General features: G+C 36.8%; 1 protein-coding gene across 4 annotated transcripts in view; it reads left to right on the top strand.

The window, feature by feature from the left end:
* EEA1 (early endosome antigen 1) overlaps positions 1-23951 on the top strand; it is a 122969-nt gene that overhangs the window by 65719 nt on the left and 33299 nt on the right. For all 4 annotated transcript variants that reach the window (XM_065934196.1, XM_065934198.1, XM_065934200.1 and 1 more), the window contains 4 exons: positions 4949-5287; positions 11722-11871; positions 12848-12967; positions 22431-22634. In XM_065934196.1, coding sequence (XP_065790268.1) covers positions 4949-5287; positions 11722-11871; positions 12848-12967; positions 22431-22634 — 813 coding nt within the window. The remainder of the gene's footprint in view (positions 1-4948; positions 5288-11721; positions 11872-12847; positions 12968-22430; positions 22635-23951) is intronic.

Here is a 23951-nt window from a genome sequence, read left to right as displayed (position 1 = left end):
TCCTTTGGGTATCCCAAACTATTTTTGAAAGTAACTATTCAAGTCTGCCATTGTCTATTTCTCCATCACCTCTTGGTGCTGACTGATTTTTAAAATATAGTCTTTTTTATGGCTTATAAAAGCCTCATTGCCTCCCTCTCTTTAAAAAACATGTTTTTTATTGGAGGATAATTGCTTTATAACGTTGCACTGGTTTCTGCCATACGTCAACACGGATCAGCCACAGGTATATATATGTCCCCTCCGTCTTTGACCTCCCTCCCATCTCCCTCACCATCCACCCCTCTAGGTTGTCTCAGAGCACTGGATTGAGCTCCCTGGGCCACACAGCAAGTTCCCATTGACTGTCTGTTTTACATATGGCAGTGTGTGTGTTTCCATTTACTCTCTGTATCTGTCCTGCCCCTTCCTTCCCTACTGCCTTCTCTTCCACCTGTCTGTGTGTAGACAGTATCCATGTAGACTTTAATTTTATCTTTGTCTCTGTTTGACTTTAATTTCTTTGAGATCAGAGTTGACCTTCTACCTCTTGAAAACTGATCAGAGTTGTGCACGCAATAGATGTCTATGATCAGTGTAATTTATTTTGTATTTCTGAAGCATTAAGCTGTTAGTAAAGGATAATGAAGCACAGATTGTGTGTATGTATATATATATTCACAAATGCATACATACACAGTATTAAAGAAAGTACTGTGTCTTATGAATAATACACAGAGTCAAGATGATTTAGTATGGTAAAATGGAAATAGTTTTGATTAGGGAATAAGAATTTTCTACTAATCTTCCTAATCTTTACATAAGTGAGACTTCACATTTTTTTCTTTTCAGCGTTTACCTGTTTAGAATTTTTTCACCAACAGGTACAGAGGTGCATCTGCTTTTTTCTTTTTTTTCTTTTTCTGTTATCCTTGCTAATTGTCTCCCCCACCTCTCCTCACCCTTGTCTTTAGCAAACCATAATTGTTTACAGGGGTAGTATCCAAGTGTTATGAATTTGGAAATCTTGTGCCTGGTCTCTTGAATGCTATTAATGAATTGCCTTGGATACGTTTTGTGGGTCATAGGCAACATCAAGGTGGATAGATGACATTATAAAATATAATGAATTGAAAAATAGTTGCTTTTGAATTAATGTCAAGATTTTCAGCATTAAACCTTTGTTTTTAAATTACTGGCTTTGAAAACTTAAAAAATAAGACATAAATCTTGAAGGCATTTCCTTTTTGGTTTTTAGTAAGAATCATATTCTGACATTTAAACAAAATTCTGCAGCTCAATTTAGCTATTTCCAGATAAATTCTGAACAAAATCATAGCTTATTTAAAGCTACTAATATGATTAATATAGGTCATTGTCAGAGACTGAGTTATATTTTGGGTCTCGCCTCTCACCCATTTTCCATCCTTTGTTGCTCTCCCTCTCCGCTTTCTGATAGTCTGGGATTTAAGGTGCTCATAGGCCAGAGCAGAAGCCAGTCATGGCAAGTGGTCGTATTGCTGTGTTACCACTGTATTGCAAAGTGGTACGTTGACACAGACAGTACAGAGCAGCGGTCAAAGGCATGCCGCTGACTGGCTGTGACACGCAGCCTCCGATGTCCGGTTCCTCTTTCGCTGCGAAGTACTATTACACTATTTGCCTCTTAGGGTGATATGAGCACTGAAAAAAAAGTTAATCGCTGTTAAAGTGCTGAGATCACTGCCTGACTTTCAGTAAGCACCTCAGTGAATATTTCTTGTTACTGTTTTCATTTATTGTGTAAGTTTTGTAATGCAGAGTTGAGTCAAGACCAAGGTGGGTGTTTTCCTAACTTATTGCCTAGTAAATCAGGAAAGACTGTTGAAGACATAAAGAACTTTTTAGCGTAGTCCTTAAGAATGCTTAGGTGTGTATCACATGGCCGAGGGTTAATGGTATTTCATTTTGAGAGCTACATATACTGAAGGTATGGGGACATGTAAAAGCACAAGATACAAGATGTTGGAGAGCTACAGGTAGCTCAGTTTGTTCTTTCTCACAAAGCTGTTTTGAGGAATAGATGAGATCCTGAAACCACTTTGTAAGGTATCAAGCAGTTAAAAATGCCATTCTTTTTACATTTCTTTTTGTTCCCTGGGCTAGAAGCACGTGAATTTTTTTGTTTAGTTGCTCAGTCATGTCTGACTCTTTTGTGACCCTCAAAACTGCAGACTGCCAGGCTCCTCTGTCCATGGAATTTTACAGGCAAGAAAACTGGATTGGGTTGCTATTTCTCCTTCTCCAAGGGATTTTCCCAACCCAGGGATCGAACCTGCATCTCCTGCGTTGCAGATGGATTCCTTATTGTTGAGCCACCAGGGAAGCTGAACAAATGAATAACACAGCCTAATACAGGGAAATTGCCCCTCAAGAAAACATGTTGAAAGAGCAGTTAATAAGGTAGTGAAAAGAGAACTGGACATTCAGAAGGAAAGAATTTAGCTTACTCAAATAATTATGAGTTAAGCTTAACATTTGTTTTATAATTTACCTTGAATAGTATATGTTTGGGAGAGCACGAATTGACTCACTGTGTGCCTGAACTGTGTTGTGAAAAATATCTGACTTAATCATAACATGTGACTCTGCCACCTGGCCAAGTCACATCAGATTCTTTTCATGTTAACTTCTTCATCCGAAGAATAGGGATGATAATGTCTCTTTCATCTTTTGTTGTAAGGTTAATATGGAATGTGCAATTATATTCTCTTTAATGGAATTCTGCTATACTTACTAAACTCAATCTTCAAAAACCTTGTATTCACTAGACTCTGCCTCAGATTCCACAAGAAGGCCACAGTAAGAATGAAAAGTTTGTGATACTAAATATAGTTATATAATGTGCCATAACCTCTGGGTGCTCTTTTTAATTTACATATAAAAATATATAATGTGAGTGGATTGGGTTCTTTTTATTTTTTTATTTTTTATTTTTTGGATTGGGTTCTTTTTAAAAGACAGTGGTTTAGGTTCTGTTAAATAAGATTTATTTATCTTTCTGTGCAGTTAAACAGACAGATTACTTTTTTAGGATAAGTGAATTTTAAATAGTCAATGGTTAAGTATTTTTGCTCCTTAATGAAACTGAGGGGTCATTTATGTATAGACCTGGTAGGATTACTTGATCACTTTTTAAGTAAGACTAGAGGAAGAAGACTCACTACCTCATTACTGACCTTAATTTTTGTAGCATGTTTTACAGTTATATCCTCTCCAAGTTCTTAGTATTTGTGAGCATGGTTGCTTTCATAAAATTTAGTAACTTAGAATTTTCTTTAAAAAAGTGTAAGACATTCATAATGATCAACGAATAGGTTTAATTTAGCTTATGAATTTGAAAATATTATTTTCTTAAAAGAAAATGTGTAAAATTAAGAAATATGTGGAGTTACTAATGAGTAAGACCAAAAAATGCTTATAAAAAGAGAATTTTCCTAACTAGCAATTTGACTCAAAATTATTATTATTCTTCTGCTAGTCTTTTGGCTTTACTCTTTTGTTTGTTTCTATTGGTTGGTCAAGACACATCTCTTTGCTAATTTTGCCATAACCCCTGGGTGCCCTTTTTACTGTATCTCCATCTTATTTTTCTTACATATACTTTCATCACCTTTCTGACACTGTTTCTATAGTGTATTTCTATTTGATAATTTACACAGTGAACTTTTTCTTAGACAAGTGTTCAAGAACCAGGACTGCTGTCTTTCTCCCTCTGGTGCCGACACTTACTCCTCCCCTTGAGGGAATAGCATTTGCTGTGTCCACTCGTGCAGCTTCTTTGTCTGTTCCTTTTTGTACATGAGTCATGAATACTTATTACTTAACTCCTTTTGCCACTTTACCAAGTTCAGACTTTGTTTTCAGGTGACTGTAACTTACTAGTTAGCCCCACCGGACTTTGCTCTTTTCATATTTTAAAAAATTGTGCATTCAAGAAATTTAATGCAGCTTTTGTAACTAATCTGTGTTTACTTGTGCATTATGTTTCGACTTTCTTAGAAAATGTTTTTTTAAATGTGTGTTTTTAAAGGCCAGAGGCTTTGCCTGTCCTCTACTATTTTTGTATTATCCCCTTCTAGCACACTGCATATAAAAAAGTGAGTATAATAAGTGTTCATGAATGACTCTGACTCATCAGGCGTTTATAGTGGCTTCTTACCCTGGCTGTCTTTCTTATAGAATTGAGTCAGAATTCTGATCCATGCCTCATGTGTAAATATCTTAACTAAAAATACTCAATATTAATTCTAAAAACTCCACTTTGACTAGGCTTTGACATTTGATTAGGCTGACTGACCCAGATCTTTGATCGGAGGTATATTTTGTATTTCATAGTATTGAGTAAAATAACAAAATATAAGGTAGGTAAGTGATGTTTTTTAGATCACTGTTTTACACACCTAGAAAGAAATTTGAATAAGTCTTAAACTTGTGCATCTTAAGAATGTGTTCATCAAGAAGAGCAAAAATGAGGGATCAGTAGTATTAAGCATACTAGAGCAGTAAATGGTATTGTTGTGCTAAAGCTCTTACTAGCTATGAAATTGCAAAGCCAAAAATCAGAATTGCCATACTGTTATTTAAAATAATTTTTAATATCAGAGGGATAGTTTTAATTTTTAGCTCAAATGGGAGATTATAAATATTTACATACCCTAAAGAATCTAGTCAGTAGATTTTAGTGTTTTCATTTGTGCCAAAATTTTGTTGGTAACCCTTAAATTATATTAGTAGAGCTTAGTGAAGTGGAACAATAATAAGACCATAAGTTAGTATATAACAATTTAATTCTTCTCGTTTAAAATATTTTCACTGTTTTTATACTATTGACTAAAACATTTAGTAGGAAATGATATTGCTGTAAAGATTGTTTGAATAATTGAAACAATTAAAAATATTAAAAAAAATTGTTAAATTGGTATTTCAGAACTTAACTGAAAAGTTGCAGAAGAAAGAACTGGACTATACTCAGTTAGAAGAGAAACATAATGAAGAATGTATGAGTAAAAAGAATATACAAGCAAGCTTTCATCAAAAAGACCTGGATTGTCAACAGCTTCAGGCAAGGTTATCCGCATCTGAAACCTCCCTGCAGAGAATACAGGCAGAGCTAGGTGAAAAGGGAGAAGCTACTCAGAAGCTCAAGGAAGAATTGTCGGAAGTGGAGACCAAGTACCAGCATCTCAAGGCAGAATTTAAACAGCTACAGCAACAGAGAGAAGAAAAGGATCAGCATGGGTTACAACTGCAAAGTGAAATTAATCAAGTAAGAGCTGTTACTTTTACTTACTGTACTTCCTCCTATGGTTTCTTCTTGTGTTTAATCATAATATGGTTCATTTAAAAAATTGTCTCTTAATTTTTTATATCCTGTCTCATTGAGTTAGATCTCATTTCGGTTCCCCCTAAAATGATAGTGTCTATCATATAGTATTGTTGTGCATTGTTTATTGGTTATATACATACAAATTGCTTAAGATGGTACCTTTCACATGGTAGGAACTCAAAAGGTGTTAGTTACTGCAATAATTCATGTTGTTGATCATAAAATTAAAATTAAAAATTAAAAAAATTTTTGTCTTTTTCCTTGTTACTAATTTTCAAAATATACTTACTATTAAACCAATAATATAAAAATTAGATATTTTAAAAGAAAATTAGTTCTAACACCTGTTCTTTATTAACTATTTTTTATATAAATAATATCTATCAGATGAAGTTTAATGAAAGTTTTGACTTTGCTATTAATTTATGAATTTTGTGTTCTAATTATTTCTTATAGGTACCATTAAAAATTAGTAGGCAAATGGAAATTTGAGGGAGATTAAAGTCCTCAGCCACTTTTTTGAAAATTTTCAACTATTTTTACTAAAATGGCAGTGATACTTGCTTCTGTGGCATTAAGCCTCTTCTTAGCCTGAGATACTCTTCCTATTTCTCTTCTCCTTGATAAATGCTACTTCACTTGTCACATTTCCAAAAATCTTTTTCTATATATTGCCACTTCTCACCACCCCCCACTCCAGAGATGGCTTAAACTTGTACATATTTTGATTACTTTACTTGTCATAGTCTAGCATATTATCATAACTTAGGTATCTTCACTAGACTCTAAACTCTTTGAGTGCAAAGACCATGTTTTGTTTTTTATCCCAGCTACCTGACATATTGCTTATCAGCAGATGTTTAGTGAGTAAGTGAGTGAATGAATAAATATAGGCATTCATAATAGAAAGAAACATCGGCTTGGGGATATCAATGAATAAATTAAATATGACTTAGATATTTGCCTTTTAGTTCAAATATACAGATTGGGCAGTTATGGTTTCTAAAAGATATGATACCTTGTTTATTAGAAGTTACAGAGACGGAAAGGGAAATAGGACCTACCTTAAATGATTTTGTAAATCTCATTGAGGTTAAAGGCAAGTACTATCCTACTGCAGTGAATGTGAAAATTAAAATGATTCCATATACTATGGGAATTAGGAAGAGCTCCTCTCCTGCTTTCTTTCTCCTATAGTACTTCATATTGTATAATTATTTAACTGTTAATGTGATCAAGAAAAGCTTGTTGTGAGAAAGAGGTGGTGCTTGAAATTGTGAATATTGGCTAGGTTTTGACCAGTAGCAGTTTGAAGGCAGGAGGGTCTTCCAGGCAGAAAAATAAACTAGAGGTGTGTGTGCTAAGCTGCTCCATTTGTGCCCGACTCTGGGAGACCCCCTGGACCATAGCCTGCCAGGCTCCTCTGTCCGTGGGATTCTTCAGGCAAGAATACTGGAGTGAGTTGCCATTTCCTCCTCCAGGGTATCTTCTCTACCCAGGGGTTGAACCCACATCTCCTGCATTGGCAGGCAAGTTCTTTACCACTAGCACCACCTGGGAAGCCCCAAACTAGAGGCAGGGGTGTATTATACGAACCAGTGACAGGCGTTTCCTCTGAGGATATGGTATATGTAATATCAGTGGACGATTTTGAAGACTTTTTTATGTAGAGTCTTGAATAGCAGACTGAGGAATTTGAGTTTCATTCAGTGAATGGAGGGGCAACAGGGATTTTTGTATTTGTAACTGTTTGGTTTAGTCACATTTCTGTACAAAATAAAGAGGTCATGCTGAAGACCTTGAGGTGATACCAATTATCTTCCCTTCAGTATGCTGTCTGGATTCTACCTTCAAAATGAGAGTGAAAGTTGCTCAGTCATGTCCAGTTCTTTGTGACCCCATGGACTATACAGTCCATGGAATTCTCCAGGGCAGAACACTGGAGTGGGTGGCCATTCCCTTCTTAAGGGGATCTTCCCAACCCAGGGATTGAATCCAGGTCTCCCTCATTGCAGGTGGACTCTTTAACATCTGAGCCACCAGGGAAGTCCCTGCCTTCAAAGCCTGACTCAAATCTGTCTACTTCTCTTCATCTATACTGCTACTACCCTAATCTAAGCTGCCGCCATTGTTCACCTGGTCTACTGTATTAGCCTTTTTATAAGTTTCTTTCTTCCAGGCGCCCTGCTTTGTCTGTTCTCCATACAGAAAAAGTGAAAACTGGAAGTGAGTTGCTCAGTCACATCCGACTGTTCGTGACCCCATGGACTATACAGTCCATGTAATTCTCCAGGCCAGAATACTAGAGTTCCCTTTTCCAACAGATCTTTCTGACTCAGGAATCGAACCAGGGTCTCCTGCATTACAGGCGGAGACTACCAGGGAAGCCCATTCTCCACCCAGAAGCCAGAGACATTGTTTTAAAGTATGAAGGACGTAGCTTTATTTCTCTTAACCACGTCACATGGTTTTGGTTAGATTTTGAATCCAGATGTCGTCTTGGTCATGTAAGCATGTGTGTGTAGAATGGTCCACACTGTCTTCAGGCCCCTCTTCTACCAGGTGAAGCCATGCTGGTCTCCTTTGAGTTCCTCAAGCACACCGGCACTTCAACAGAGAGCTTTCCTGCCTTAGGTCCTTTGCCCATGTTTTTTTCTTAGAGTGTTCTTTATTTCACTTGCTTAAGCATTGTTTCTTCAATAAAGCCTTTCTGGACCTCTCTAAAAGGTTTCTCAGGTGGGGCAGTGGTAAAGAAGCCACCTGCCAATGTAGGAGATGCAGAAAATGCAGGTTAGATCCTTGGATTGGGAAGGTCCCATTGAGAAGGAAATGGCAACCCATGCCAGTATTCTTGCCTGGGAAATCCTATGGAGAGAGGAGCCTGTTGGACTACAGTCCATGGGGTCACAAAGAGTAGGACACTGCTGAGCATGCATGCATGCAGGACCTATTTAAATAGATTGTTTTCCATTTACTCTGGACCCTTCTTTATTTCAGCAAGCTGCTGCTTAATAATATTTTTTATTGTATAGTTTTTTTATTGTATAGTTTTTTGTTTACTTGCATATCATATACCATCCCCTTTGTACAGTAAGCACCTTAATTTGAGAAATTTGTTTTATCCTGTACTCCATCTGTCTCTATACCTAGAGTTTTTAGTAAATATTTGTTGGAAGAATGGAAATGAACCTTACTTTAAGCCTTCTTTCACGGTCCTTAAAAGAGAGTAGGGATGAACTGGCTCTGTGTTGCTCTTTGCTGCATCCTCAGCTCCCCTTTCAGTGCTAACAAAAATAGATAGCAGACAGTTGTCAACAAAGGACTTAAAAACAAAGAACCCCATATTCTTCGTATTTGTATCTTGAGCACTTTTAAAATAGCCAATAGTGCAGATAATGTTACATAATCAAAAGATTGGATATAACCAGTTTACTCTTTTTAATTTAAAAAATTTTTAATATAATTTTTATTTTATTTTTGTTATAAGTTTTAAAGGTTACTTTTCATTTAGAGTTACTGCGAAATACCATAAGCTATCTGTGTAACACCCAATAGTTTGTATCTCCCACTTCCCCACCCATATATTTAACTTAACCTTGAAAAATTATCTAATATGCCATCTCAAATAGCATAGTGGTTTATGAGTGTGGATTTAAGAACCATCTCTCTGAGTTCCAGTTCTGTGGTCTACAAACTGTGTGAGCTTGGGCAAGTTATTTATTTGTACCTTAGTTTGCTCACCTGTCAAATCAGGATAAGAATAGAATTGTCTTCACAGGATTATTATAAGGATTAAGTTAGTTAATATTTGTGAACCTTTTAAAATAAGGCCTGGCACTTGACAAACATTACAGACATAATGAATAAAGTATATGAGTTTACAAAACTGAACATACACACATATATATGTATATCTCAAAATGTAACTTTAGGCTAGACCATTCTATTAATGATTCCAACATGTATTATTTTTACTCTAAACTTATTCTTTTCTGTAACACATATACTCTAAAATGATATAGGCATTATTGGTTAAGGGATTTTGGCCTGCTTCCACTCTTGTTCAGCTTTGATTTGCAACTCATTTCTTTATTAAAGATCAGGGATTTATCAGAAATTGTAAAGCAGTGAATGACAGTTAATTATAATATACAGTATCTCTTTTATTTACTATTTTAGTAAATCTTCACTTCAGAGCAACAGTTATCTTTAATTTGGTGGTTCACTGTCTGCAATCAGAATCACCTGGGGAAATTCAAGAAATTATCTCTATCAAAGCCTCACCCTTGGCTCAGTTAAGTGATAATCTCTGGCATAGGCCCGGGCATTGGTTTTCTCTGTTATTGTACTGTGTAGTTGAGATTGAAAACTACTGCTTTTTATTTTTATTTATTTTTTTGATTTTTTTATTAGTTGGAGGCTAATTACTTCACAACATTTCAGTGGGTTATGTCATACATTGACATGAATCAGCCATGGAGTTACATGTATTCCCCATCCCGATCCCCCCTCCCACTTCCCTCTCCACCCGATTCCTCTGGGTCTTCCCAGTGCACCAGGCCCGAGCACTTGACTCATGCATCCCACCTGGGCTGGTGATCTGTTTCACTATAGATAATATACATGCTGTTCTTTCAAAACATCCCACCCTCACCTTCTCCCACAGAGTTCAAAAGTCTGTTCTGTACTTCTGTGCCTCTTTTTCTGTTTTGCATATAGGGTTATCATTACCATCTAAACTGCTGCTTTTTAAAGTGTTGCTTTTTGGCAAATGATTCCTAAATGTTCCTGAAGCTCAATATTCTCTAATTCTTTTGTTAGGAAACAGATTTCTGGGCTTCAGCTCAAATGTACCAAAGCTAAATTTTAGGGGAGAAGTCTCATTATCTCTGTATTAATAATGACATTGGAAGATTCTTATCCAGCAAGTTAGGAACTCGACGTAGGGGTGGACATGGTGCTTCTAAGAGATCACATATGGGGATTGGACCTACTTTTGAGGAGGAGAGGGTTTGGGTAGTTATTACAGTGCTCATTCACTGCATTTTAAGAAGAGGCAGAGGAAGAAGAAAATGTCAGCCTGAGGATAAGACTGTAATAAATGACTGTTACTGATTCCTGTTTTATAGCTAAAACAGGAATGGAATGTATATTTTACTTTAGAAATTCACTTCAGTTTTCTTTTCTTCTTTTTTTTTGGCGTCCCTGGGTGGACCTGAAACTTTAGTTTTCTTTGAGTATAGAATATATTTTGACAGTCACATGTTGTTTCATAGCATAGGAAAATAGTGGGTGTCCACTTTTCTGATAGAACTTTATTTTTTCTTTGGCAGCTGTGAATTTTTTATGGAGAAATATGAAAGTATAAAGCATATCAATGTATATTTGACATAAAGGCTATAGATCCTTAATATTTTCAGATATAACATGAATAGGTTTGATTGAAAACAGCTATAGAATGCTTATTATTAATCTTCAGTGTTTCCGAGGCACATGCTGAAATCTGACTTGCTGTGTTGTGAAATTGGGATGCACTTTCACAGTGTAAACCTTGCCAAAAGTCTTGCTTCCTTATCTTCCTGCTCCTCTTTTTTGTTCTGAACTCCTAGCACTTGTGCAGTAATTCTTCTAAAATTAATACAAACCTTTTTTTTTTTAAACTGGATCTCCCCCCCCCCCCCCCCCCCAGCTAATCCCACAAGAGAAACCAGCTGTTCTTTTTGGTAAAATTAGAGAAAATAAGGAATTCCAGAAAGTGACAGCTCTTAGCCCCCAGACAAGTTTCTTCTTTAGTTTTAACTAGGTGACAATTTTAAAGTTAATGAAGTCACCTAATATTTTAATAAATATTCATTCCTCTATTTTATTTAGAGATTGTGTACCAGTTTGAGGACTTGAGAATACCTTGTGCTCTATTCAGTACCTAAATGTAAGAAGTCGATTGTGGTGGTTCATGACTATGGAAAAACAAGAAGAATCATTTTGAATTTTTAAAAAACTAGTGGAAAAAATAAAAAACTAGTGGAATAGGTCTGAGTGTCTTAAGTGTCTTACTTTTAAGTTTTGTTTTAAGCTCCTCAAGTAATTGCAACAGTTATCTTTAAATAAGAGCCTCAGGTTCGCTGTGTGTGTGTGTGTGTGTATGGCTTTTAAAAGTGTAAAAAACCTGAAACCTGTGATATGATTAGTTTTATGTGAGTCATCATAGTTTATGTGATTAAAATTCAATTGGATCTTAGGTTCCTCTAAAGTACCATGAAAATTAGTATATTTCTATTGGTGAAAAATAAAACATTGTTTGGAAAGTAGGTGGTAGTAGTAATGATGATCAACATGTTTATACATATATATGTACTTTTTTTCCTTTTCTGAAGTTACATGGCAAACTTCTGGAGACAGAGCGCCAACTAGGAGAAGCTCATGGTAGGCTGAAGGAACAGAGACAGCTTTCAAGTGAAAAGTTGATGGATAAAGAACAACAAGTGGCCGATCTACAACTCAAACTTTCTCGTTTAGAAGAAGAGGTAAACTCACATTTCAGATGAGTTTGTGTTAGTACCTTTATTGATAGAATTGAGACATCTTAAATGTTGTTGTGTTTAATCTTTTTATGGTCATGAGCTTTAATTGAATTTTTTTTAAGTTGGATAAAATTAAAACAGCTCCAGTAAAAACATCCTATTATTAACTACATTAAGTCATTTTTGTTGTGATTGTATTCCCTAAAGTTCTCAACAGAAATGTACAAAGATGGCTACTCTTCAGTTTCAGGCAGGTTAAGTCCTTGGGGTGAACCTGTCAGGCTGCTCAAGAGTCTTTCTACCCAGGAAGGACTGTTTCCTAATGAAACTGAAAAATGAACAGCTGCTTATAGCTTTGACACACAATTGGTGCATATAAACTGAGTTTGCACTTAAGGATTTTCTCTTTTAAATGTTAAGCATAAGATTGAATGCTATCCTAATTTTAATCTGTGGTTGCCAAAAATGGTTAACTATTATTTGGTTCAAGTAAAAGGTATCATTAAACTGTGTCTTTTATTAGAATTGAACAAACACTGAAAGTTAAAATCTATAGCTGCAGCAAAAGATTTTCTCCTAGACCCAAATATTAATGTGTAGATTTTGCTGTTGTTTCCTAATAAGTAACAATTATGATTATGAAAAAAAAGTAAAACAGATACTGATACTGTTATTTAGATTATTATTAGAAAAATTTGTATATAATTCCTTGATCATATTATCATATGAAAACAGTAATAAACTAAATGCCAACCTGGAGAAGGAATTTTATTCTTTTCAGGATGAGAATCAATTCTTAAGGAATAATTTCTTAAATTTTGAGGTCAAAATTCTATAAGTAATGAGATATTGCTTTTAAAGTTATAATTTAATTTTCTATTCAGACTTGAGAATTGTGAGATTTGAAGTAATGCCAGATGTTTATATGATAGCATTCTGCCCTTAAATTGTTACCTGACAGTCTACATTTTTTTTTAAGTTGAAGGAAAAAGTAACCAGTTCCACAGAATTGCAGCATCAGTTAGATAAAACAAAGCAACAGCATCAAGAACAACAAGCTCTGCAGCAAAACACTACAGCAAAACTTCGAGAAGCTCAGGTAAACAGTATCTGAAGTGTTAGCCTTTTAAACAAAGATGAACCAAGTCATTATGCTTTTGTTGTGAAGTTGGATAATGCAAAGCACTTGATAATGCAAAGCAGATGATTTTTAGTATCTGGATAATTGGAAAATTCTTTTCCTTTGATTGCTGTGTTGAAAAAATTTTCTAAATATAAAAAAGTTACTATAAATATATCACTAAAATTTATATAAAAATTAAAATTTATTAAATTAAATTTCTTTTTAAAAAGAAATTGATACTAAATTTATTTAAGATATTATTTAGATTGTTATTGATACATAATACATTATTTATTAAAAATGACTTCTGAAAAATTTAAAAATGACAAATACATTTCTTAGTTTAGTTAACTCAGTAAAATATAACATTCTGTATTTCCTGTGATGGAACTTACTATTTATTGGCCATGTCTTTCCCTGTTTCAGCACTGTCATATGAACATTAGAATTGTAGTTATAGGAATGTAAGTGATTGAGTTAAATTTGTACAGATTCTATAGTATAGCTCAAAAAATTAAAAAGAAGTTAAATTTTTTGTTTTGATATGGGGAGAGGAAGATGGTAGCCAGATGTTTGAAGTGAGTTTGAATTTGACATTAATCTATTCTGTAGTCTTCATTAATTCCTTGAATATTATGGAACACTATGTGTCAGGCACTGAGGTAAGCACTGAAATTAGAGTGCAGAGTCAGACATAGTGCCTGCTTTCTGGGAAATGGCAATCTAGTGATACGCAAGCTAGTGCTGGAGTTGAAAGGAGGCAGGAAGTAATACGCCTGTCTTTCTTGTCTGTCTTTGGATAGTAGCAAGGAGTCAGGTGGATAGAGATCCAGATATTAAATTCATTTATTTGTTCTTTCATTCAGTCAGTCAGCAAATATATATTAAAGTCTCCTCTTAGCCATGGAAGTGCTTTTGTGCATATGGTGGCAGAGAAAATGTCTGTTCTCGTAGAGCTTAGTGAGGAAGAGAAACAGTAGCCAAGGTAAATAGGCAAAATATATAGGGTGTTAGATGTGGTAAGTGGTATGGAGATAAGGGTAAGTGGTATGGGAAAAAGGGATGGGGAGTAGGAAATATCTGGAGAGCTGGAGGTGGACTGCATGGTTGTATAGGGTTGCCAGGGAAGGCCTCTCTGAAAGATAAAAGATCTAAAGGAAGAGAGGGTGTGAGCCATATGGATATCTGAGAGAAGAGCATCAATACTTTAAAAGACCCTAAGGCAGGAGGAGTACTTAGGAACATCAAGAAGCCAATGGCTAGAGTGATGAGAGAGATAAAGGGGCACAGTCGTAGAGATCACAAAGGATCAGAACATGTCGAGCTTCATTAATAATTTTAAGGATTTTATTATGAGTGAGATGAGAAATCATTGGAGGGTTCTGAGCAGTGGGATAGCATGATGGTACTTATAATTTCACAGGATTACTCTATTGTATTGAGAGTAGACCATAGGGACACATCAGTGGAACCAATAAATGAGCTAAGAGACTACTTTAAAAATTAAGAAATAGTGTGGCTTGGAACAGAGTGTAAATAGTGTAAGTAGTGAAAATTAGTCAGATTCTAGATATACTTTTAAAGGTAAGGCTGACAGATTTACTGACAGATTGATATGGGGCACCAACAGAGAAACCAAAGATGATTCTAGGGATTTTGGCTTGGCTGGTTGGCAGGAGGGAGGTCAAACAAGATGAAGACTGGGAATCCTTTGGATTTGGCAACATGAGGTCATTGGTGACACTGATAAAGAGGAATTTGTAAAGAGAAGGAAGGTCAAAAGCCTGTTAGAGGGAGTTCCAAAGAAAATGGGAAGAGAGAAATTTGATATAATGAATATAGATAACTCTAGAAGTTTTATTATAAAGAGTAACAGAGAGAGAGGGTCATAAAGCTGAGATAGAGAATTTGGCTTAGGTCTGCAGCCACGTGGACTTTCTCATAATGTGCCTCAGAATTAAATTTTTTCATCCAGTCACAGATAAAGCTGGGAGGGGCTGAATTAAACATTCTTAGTTCCTTATTCTAAACTTTCCAGTTAGTTATATTCTAAATCCCTGGAGAGGAATGAGAGAAGGATGCTAAAGAGGACAGGCAGAGTTCTCAGTATAAAAAGTCCTAAAAACAAAGAAATGTGATAAGTATAGTTCTAGGAGTATATATGTGTATAAATTATTATGATAGCATAGACAGGACAGTTATCTAACTCAGATCTGGAAAAGAGCAGTTACTGAAAATTTCCTTATAAGAGCAATCTGTTGCAAAGTTTGTGTAAATGTTTCTAGCTTACAGAGATGGTGATAATGAGTAGCTCAGATGGTAAAGAGTCTGCCTGCAATGCAGGAGACCCATGTTTAATCCCTGGGTCAGGAAGATCCCCTAGAGAAGGAAATAGCAACCTGCTCCAGTGTTCTTGCCTGGGAAATCCCATGGATAGAGGAGCCTGGTGGGCTACAAGTACATGGGGTTGCAAAGAGTCGGACACAACTTAGCGATTAAACAGCAACTACAGCATATTCCTGGTAGAAGTTATAAGGAAAAGAATACTGAAGCTAGTATCAACTAAACTGTTAGGTTTGCTGGAGCCTAAGATGTAATTTGGGGCTTCTGTGGTGGCTCAATGGTAATGAACTCATCTGCTAATGCAGAAGACACGGATTTGATCCCTAGGTTGGGAAGAGCCCCTGAAAGAGGGCATGGCAACCCACTCCAGTATTCTTGCCTGGGAAATCCCATGGACAGAAGGAGCCTAAAGGGCTATATAGTTCATGGGGTTGCAAAAGAGACACAACTTAGTGACTTAACAACAACAAAGGTGCAATTTAGAAATGAGTTGGAGAAGAGGCCAGAACATTAGATGTTAGTAAGTTTATGAAAGGCCTTTCTGTCTGTCCTTGAAGACAGAAAGGTACTGAAGGTCTTAAGATAGATGTGCCATAGCCAGATTTGATTTTTAAATAGATTATTCTCATGCTTTTGTGAAACATGGATTTCAGAGAGAATATTCTGAAACAGAAGATCAGTTAAAAGACTTAATATATGTAGTAGATTAGATGAAAAATGATGGTCTTAGTTGAAGCAATTGCTAAAAAATATCATAGGGACAAATATGAATAATACTTTGGAGGTAAAATAAATAGGACTTATTGACTTAATTGTTGTAGGAAATGACAGAGAAAGGGAATGACTTTCAGACTGATAACTCTGGCTTTATGATAAATGGAGGTATTGTCCACTGTGTTAATTAACATGAGAAAGATGGTCAGTGTGATGAGTTCAGTTCTGGACATGTCTTGAGGCACCTATGGGATGTATTAATTTAAAGCCTGTTGGAAGGGACCGTGTTATTTATTAGCTGTGAGAGACCGTATTTATGGGGTAAATGAAATTATTAGAAGTGGTCAACCAGGGAGAGGGTATAATGAGCAAAATAGACGAGTAGTAACACAAGACATTTAAGGGTTGGGTGAGTAGGACAGCCCAAAGAAAGGGAATGATCAGAGTAATTAAGGAGAACTTGCAGAGTGAAAGCCAAAGGACTAGGGAGAGTCAGCTTGGGAGTAATCAGCAGCTGTGAGGATGTGGTGAGGGCCCCCAGTGTGATAAAAGAAAGATATCACTAGATTAAGCACTGAAGAATCAGTGACATTGTTAAACATCATTTCAATAAAGTGATAGATATGAGTGTCTGGTTTTTGACTAATAAATAAGAAATGAGATATTTGAGAAAGTAAGTATGCATTACTTTTGAAATTTAAATGCGAATTATGTAAAGACTGGGCAGAAACTGGAGTGGAACTTCATCTAGGAAGTGTTTCTTCCTAGAAAACCAGAGATACTTTAATATGTTTCCAGTCTAGGACAAAGAGACTAGTAGAGTGAGGATAATTGAGGATACTGGAGAATGGGAGGTGACTGAGGAATGAGGTGTTCATAAACTGTGATGTCACTGGTAACAGTGGGTGGTGGTGAATTCACGCTTAGCCTCTGAAGGATAACTGAGGAAAGGTGTGTGTGTGTGTGTGTGTGTGTGTGTGTGTGTGTGCGCGCGCGCGCGTGCGCTGTGCTTGGTAGTTCAGTCATGTCCCACTCTTTGCAACCCCATGGACTGTAGTCCTCCAGGCTCCTCTGTCCATGGGGATCCTCTAGGCAAGAATACTGGAGTGGGTTGCCATGCCCTCCAGGGTATCTTCCCAATCCAGGAATGGAACTGGGGTCTCGTGCATTGCAGGTGGATTCTTTACCTGCTGAGCTATCTGGGAAGCCCGTGTGTGTGTGTATGTTTTATTCATTTATTTATTGAGTACAATTGACTTAGTGTTAGTTTCACATGTACAGCAAAGTGATTCAGTCCTCTCCTCCTCTCTCCCTCTCACTATATATATGCACACAGATACATATATATAAAATCTATAACATATAATAGATTATACATATAGTTTATATATATGTACACATATGGTTTATCAGGGTCTTTTCCTTTACAGATTATTATAAAATGTTGAGTATAGTTGCCTGTGCTATAAGTAGGTTCTTGTTGGTTGTCTGTTTTATTTATGTTGTTGTTCAGTCGCCAAGTTGTGTCTGCGACCAGTTGTGACTCTTTGCAACCCATTGGACTTCACGCCAGGCCTCCCTGTCCCTCGTCATCTCCCAGAATTTGCCCAAGTTCATGTCCATTGAATCGGTGATGCTGTCCAACCACCCTCGGTTGCCCTCTTCTTCTGCCTTCAATCTTTCCCAGCAGTAGGGTCTTTTCCAGTGGGTTGGCTGTTCACATCAGGTGGCCAAAGTACTGGAGCATCAGCATCAGCCTTTCCAAATAGTACTCAGGGTTGATTTCCTTTAGGATTGGCTGGTTTGATCCCCTTGGTGTCCAAGGGCCTCTCAAAAATGTTCTCCAGCACCATAGTTTGAAACATCAATTCTTTGGTGCTCTGTCTTCTTTATGGGCTTTCACATCCATACATGACTACTGGAAAGACTGTAGCCCTGACTATACAGACTTTTGTTGGCAAACTAATGTCTTTGCTTTTTAATATACTGTCTAGGTTTGTCATAGCTTTCCTTCCAAGAAGCAGCTGTCTTCTAATTCCGTGGCTGCGGTCAACCTCCGCAGTAATTTTAGAGCCCACAAGAGGAAATCTCTCACTGCTTCCACCTTCTCCTCTTTTGCTTCTTGACCCACATACAGGTTTCTCAGAAGACAGGCAAGATGGTCTGGTATTCCCATCTCTTTAAGAGTTTTCCACAGTTTGTCATAATCCACACAGTCATAGGCTTTATAGCATAGCCAATGAAACAGAAGTAGATGGTTTTTTTTCTGGAATTCCTTTGCTTTTTCTATGATCCAGCGAATGTTGGCAATTTGATCTCTGGTTCCTGTGCCATTTCTGAACCCAGAGTCTACATCTGGAAGTTCTCAGTTTACATATTGCTGAAGCCTAGCTTGAAGGATTTTGAGCATAATTTTACTAGCATGGGAAGTGAGCACAATTGTCTGGTAGTTTGAACATTTTTGGTACTGTCCTTCTTGGGAATCAGGAAGAAGATTGACCTTTTCCATTCCCATGGCCACTGCTGGGTTTTCCAAATTTGCTGACATATTGAGTGCAGCACTTTATACCACCGTCTTTTAGGATTTTCAGTAGCCCTGCTAGAACTCCATCGCCTCCACTAGCTTTATTGGCTGCAGTGCCTTCCAAGGCCCACTTGACTTCACACTCCAGGCTCTAGGTGAGTCCCTATACCATCTTGATTATCCAGACCATTAAAATCTTCTTTGTACAGTTCTGTGTATTCTTGCCATCTCTTCTTGATCTCTTCTGCTTCTATTAGATCTTTACCATTTCTGTCCTTTATTGAGCCCATCTTTGCATGCAATGTTCCTTTGATATCGCCAATTTTCTTGAAGAGATCTGTAATCTTCTGCCTTCTGTTGTTTTCCTCTATTTCTTTGCACTGTTGACTGAAGAAGGGCACCTTATCTCCTGGCTTTTCTCTGGAACTCTGGATTCATTTGGATATACCTTTCCCTTTCTCACTTGCTTTCCACTTCTCTTCTTTCCTCAGCTATTGCTAAAGGTTTCTCAGACTACACCTTTACTTCTTGCATTTCTTTTTCTTTGGGATGATTTCCCTGACTGGCCTAGTGCCTAGTAGTTTTCTCTGCTTTCTTTAGTTTAAGACTGAATTTTGCTAGAAGAAGTTCATGATCTGAGCCACAGTCAGCCCCAGGTCTTGTTTTTCTGACTGTATAGAGCTTCTTCATCTTCGGCTGCAAAGAATGTAATCAGTCTGATTTTGGTATTGACCATCTGGTGATGTCCATGCATAGACTCATCTCTTGTGTTGTTGAAAAAGGGTGTTTGCTCTCACCAGTGTGTTCTCTGGCAGGATTCTGTTAGCCTGTGGCCTGCTTCATTTTGTACTCCCAAGCCAAACTCCATGTTACTTCAGGTATCTCTTGACTTCTACTTTAGCTTTCCAATCCCCTATGATGAATAGGACATCATCTTTTGGTGGTAGTTCTAGGATGTCTTGTAGGTCTTCATAGACCTGATCAGCTTCTTTGGCATTAGTGGTTGGGGAATAGACTTGGGTTACTGTGATGTTGAATTATTTGCCTTGGAAATGAGCTGAAATCATTCTGTCGTTTTTGAGTTTGCACCCAATTACTGCATTTCAGACTCCTTTGTTGATTATGAGGGATACCCCATTTCTTCTTTGGGATTCTTGCCCACAGCAGTAGATAATAATGGTCATCTGAATTAAATTTGCCCATTCCCATCCATTTTAGTTCACTTATTCTTAAGATGTTGATGTTTACTCTGTTGCCATCTCCCCATCTCCTTGTCCACGTCCAATTTACCTTGATTCGTGGACCTAACATTCTAGGTTCCTATGCAATACTGTTCTTTACAACATCGCATTTTACTTTCATCACCAGACACCTCCACAACTGAGCGTCATTTCTGCTTTGGCCCAGCTGCTTCAATTTTTCCTGGAGCTATTAGTAGTTGTCTTCTGCTCTTCCCCAGTAGCATATGGACACCTTCTGACCAGGGACCCAGCTTTTGGTGTCATATCTTTTTGCTTTTTTATACACTTCATGGGGTGATCATGGCAAGAATACTGGAGTGGTTTGCCATTCCCCCTCCAGTGGACCATGTTTTGTCATTATATATTATTACATTACATTATATATGAAATTTCATAGGTAAGATGAAGAAAAATCATGGTAGAGCATTCCTGAAGATAACCCCTTCCCTCCTTGGATGCAGTTGGAATGGTAATAGTTGAATTTCAGGTAGGCTGAGATTATTAGAGATTAAGCTTTTAAGTTGATGTTCAGGGGTATATATGAGGACGAGAATTCCACTCAGTGATAAGAGTGAAAAAATGATTCTGAATATGTAATAGAGGTTGGAGTCTAGAAATCTGTGGTGGTGTCAATCTATGTAGGTTTGTGATTTTGTTCTAATACTACTTAGAAATGTAGGCGTGAAGAAAGCAGATTGCAACATTGATCTAAGGATTGGGGTTTTTTGGGGTGGCTGTTTTGGAAATTTGTGGGTAAAAGGAAATGGAGAATGTAGATGAAAGAATAGTTAAGGTAGTTCCTATCCATACGTGAGGTTCAGGAAGAAAACTTAAGTATACACTAAATAAGCTAGAAGAAGATTGAGGGGGATGTCTCCTTGAAGAGCAGAAATGAGGTCATGAAATTGGAAGACAGATAGGAAGTTGTGTTCACAGAGTAGGAGAGTTGACATATTTTTATCTAAAACAATTTCAGGTTGCTAGAAGATCCTGCATGTGGGTGATTAAGTAGGATGAGTAAAGGTCCAGGAATTAAGATGCTATGAATGTTGAGACTGTATTCTTAATTCTCTATGTTATTTTGTACTTCCCAGGAAATTGGCAGAAACTGAGATTGAGAGAAAAACTAAATCAGGTCTCAAGTCTTCAGTGAATGAGGTAGGGATTCATAGATGGTGGCAACACAGCATAGATGTAGGAAATGAATACATAACTCCCGGAGCAGCTTAAAGCTTTTATTTGAGGGAGCGATCAATGGCAGTGAGAAAAAAATTTAGAAAAAGTCAACCTCTTTTGCTTGCCCAACAGAACAGTGCTTACATATCAGAGAGGGCTGACAGGGAATTGGCACCTGTAGAGGGAGAAACAAATTTCATTTTGGAAATAGAGTGATAGTTCTAGAAAAAGCTTAGGCCTGGAGCTGTGGTTCCGGAAGATTAGTGGATTGTGCAGAGAGGGGTCTTAGTGGCAGGAACAGAGGATGAGAGCAGAGAGATGAGGTTGCTTTTCATTGTTTCATGATTGAAACTTCGAGGATGAGAAGCATGTTTGAAAGTGACTGATCTCACCTGTTTTAGTGTTGGCGCACATTGTTGAGGGTACCAGCTGGCTGCTGGCTCTGTCTCAGCAAGATAGTGTGGGCTGCTGTGAGCTTGCGGAAGGGCTCATTAGGGCCTTTTCTGAGTAGAGGCTCTCTGGCTCTCTCAGAATGATTAAGGCAGAGGCAAAGACTGTGACTCAGATAGCTCTCAATATGAATGAGTGTTGTTCTGGGTGTGGTGGGCTACTGCAGGTACAACAAGGAAGCCCTTGGTAAAGTGGAGAAAAGGGATCCCTTGATGTAGCTATAGAAGAGTCCAGTTGGGGTGTTGAAATGAGCCTTCATGAGTGTATATGTGTTATAATTCAATCACCTATTTTTTCTGTTCACTCATTATCTTAGAATATGTGTGTCTTGGATACATTGATGAATAAAACAGACAAAAATCTTCACCTTCTTGGAGCCTACATTCTTATGACAAGGTAGTGAGAGGCAGATAAACATGAAAAATAACTGAATTATTTAGTGTGTTAGAAGATAAGTGCTATGGAAAGAAAAACTATTTACTAGAGAGAGTACTGAGAAAGGCTGCAATTTAAAATGCAATGATCATGGTAGGTATGATTGAGAAGGTGGCATTTGAGCAAACATTTGAAGAAGAGGGAATGAGCCATTTGACTTTTGGGAAAGTGTGCCGGGTAGAAGAGACGATTAGTGCAAAGGTTCCAAAGTGAAAGTGTGCCTCGTGTGATTAGGAATAATGAGGAGTCCCATGTGTCCCAAAACGGATTAAGCAAGACTTGTAGTAGACGGTAAAGCCAGAGTGTTAGAGTAAGAATGTGGTTAATTGAAGGTTTTTATTGGTTATTCAATTCTAGTTTATTATCAGTAATGTAGGTTTTATTGTTAAATATGTAGTTCTAGTTATTTAAGTTTGCCATTTTAAAATGTAGATTAATAATAAAAAAAAAAGTAACACTAAGAGTTTGAGTCTTAAAATTTATTATCAGTCATTTTGTTTGAGGAATAACTTTTAAGTTCTCTATCCTTAAGGCAGTAGTTTTTGATTCTTTACAGAATGATTTGGAACAAGTACTACGTCAAATTGGTGATAAGGACCAAAAGATCCAGAACCTTGAAGCCTTATTACAGAAGAGCAAAGAAAATATTTCTTTACTAGAAAAGGAGAGAGAAGATCTTTATGCAAAAATTCAGGCTGGTGAGGGAGAGACTGCTGTTCTTAACCAATTACAAGAAAAAAACCATACATTACAAGAACAAGTAAGCTTGCAAGTGTATTCTGTTTCTAAAATTTACTTTTATCTCTCTAAATCATACTAAGTGCTTTATCTAAATAATTCTTCTGTTGTTTTTAGTACTTTTAAATTTATTTTGTGTTTCTGACAAATACTTCATTTACCTCAGAGGTGGGTTGCTATTGTAGTGAAAGTAAATTAACATGATTTGATGAAAGAATTCTGAGTTCATGTCCCAGGATGTTATTTATTACCTGTGTGACCATGAGCAAATCATTTCACTTTGTTGGCTCACTTGAAAAGTATAGTTAGCTCTTATTGAAAAGTTATTAATAATACATTCTTATCTCATGGCATTTTGTGATGTTTTGGAAAAAAGTTAGTAACAAAATATAAACTGAACTACTAATCAAGTGTTAGTTGTTACTCTGTATTGGTTAATCTCTAGGCTTAGTGGTTACCTATATTTTAATGACATATGTTTTTGGAATACATAGCTGTTAATAATTTTGTTAACTAGTTGCCTTATTCTAACATTTGTATGTTAGTTTAAATGAAGCTTATAAAATTTAGCTTAATACATTTTCAGACTGTAAAGAATAGTAGCTTACCAAATAGCTTTTTGGGAAGAATTGTCCAATAAGGGAATTGTAATTATCTAAATGAGAAAGTATTAAAGAATAAGTCGTTGCAGTTTTCTAATTTGAGTATTAGAATATAACACAATTTTTTTCCCACAGATTTCAAGGTTAGCCTTAGTTCCAGTTTAGACTAGTTTTTGGTTGAAAGTTGCATACAAATTAACTTTGCTTATTATACACAACTAATCAGAAAAGTATACAAAATTTTGAAGAAAGAATAAGTAAAAAGTAAGTTTATGTACTTCTGCTTCCGGCCATGTTGGAGTAACTGATACCTCTTTAGTCCTCCCACTATAAACAACTGGAAAAGTGGAAAAAACTGTGTAAAACTAGTTTTCAGACATTGCACAACAAATGCACAGGGTTTCATCCCTGAGAGAAGAGAAGTAAGCAAAGTGAGCCTTTTGAGCATTCCAGCTTTTGACCTGGAGATTTTTCAGACTGGTGCAAGGTGAGGGAATCCAAGGAAAGCACAGCGGTCTCCGAACTAAAGCATGCGAGATTTGAAATTCAGGGAGATTGAACTCAAATTTGCAGACAGAATGTCAGAGACGAGGGAACAATGTAGAGAAAAAGGTCCAGAAATCTGGGTAGGGATTTGCTTGAACCTTTAGCTGAATGCTAACCTTTACATTCTTAAGGAGAGATTCCATGAGGCCAGACAATGACCAGTTATTAGGAGCTGCAACTGAAAAATGATC

Source organism: Muntiacus reevesi, chromosome 4, assembly GCF_963930625.1.
Source record: "Muntiacus reevesi chromosome 4, mMunRee1.1, whole genome shotgun sequence".
Taxonomy (NCBI): Eukaryota; Metazoa; Chordata; class Mammalia; order Artiodactyla; family Cervidae; genus Muntiacus; species Muntiacus reevesi.
Note: the sequence above shows the minus strand (reverse complement) of the source record. Positions and strands in the feature narration are given on the sequence as shown.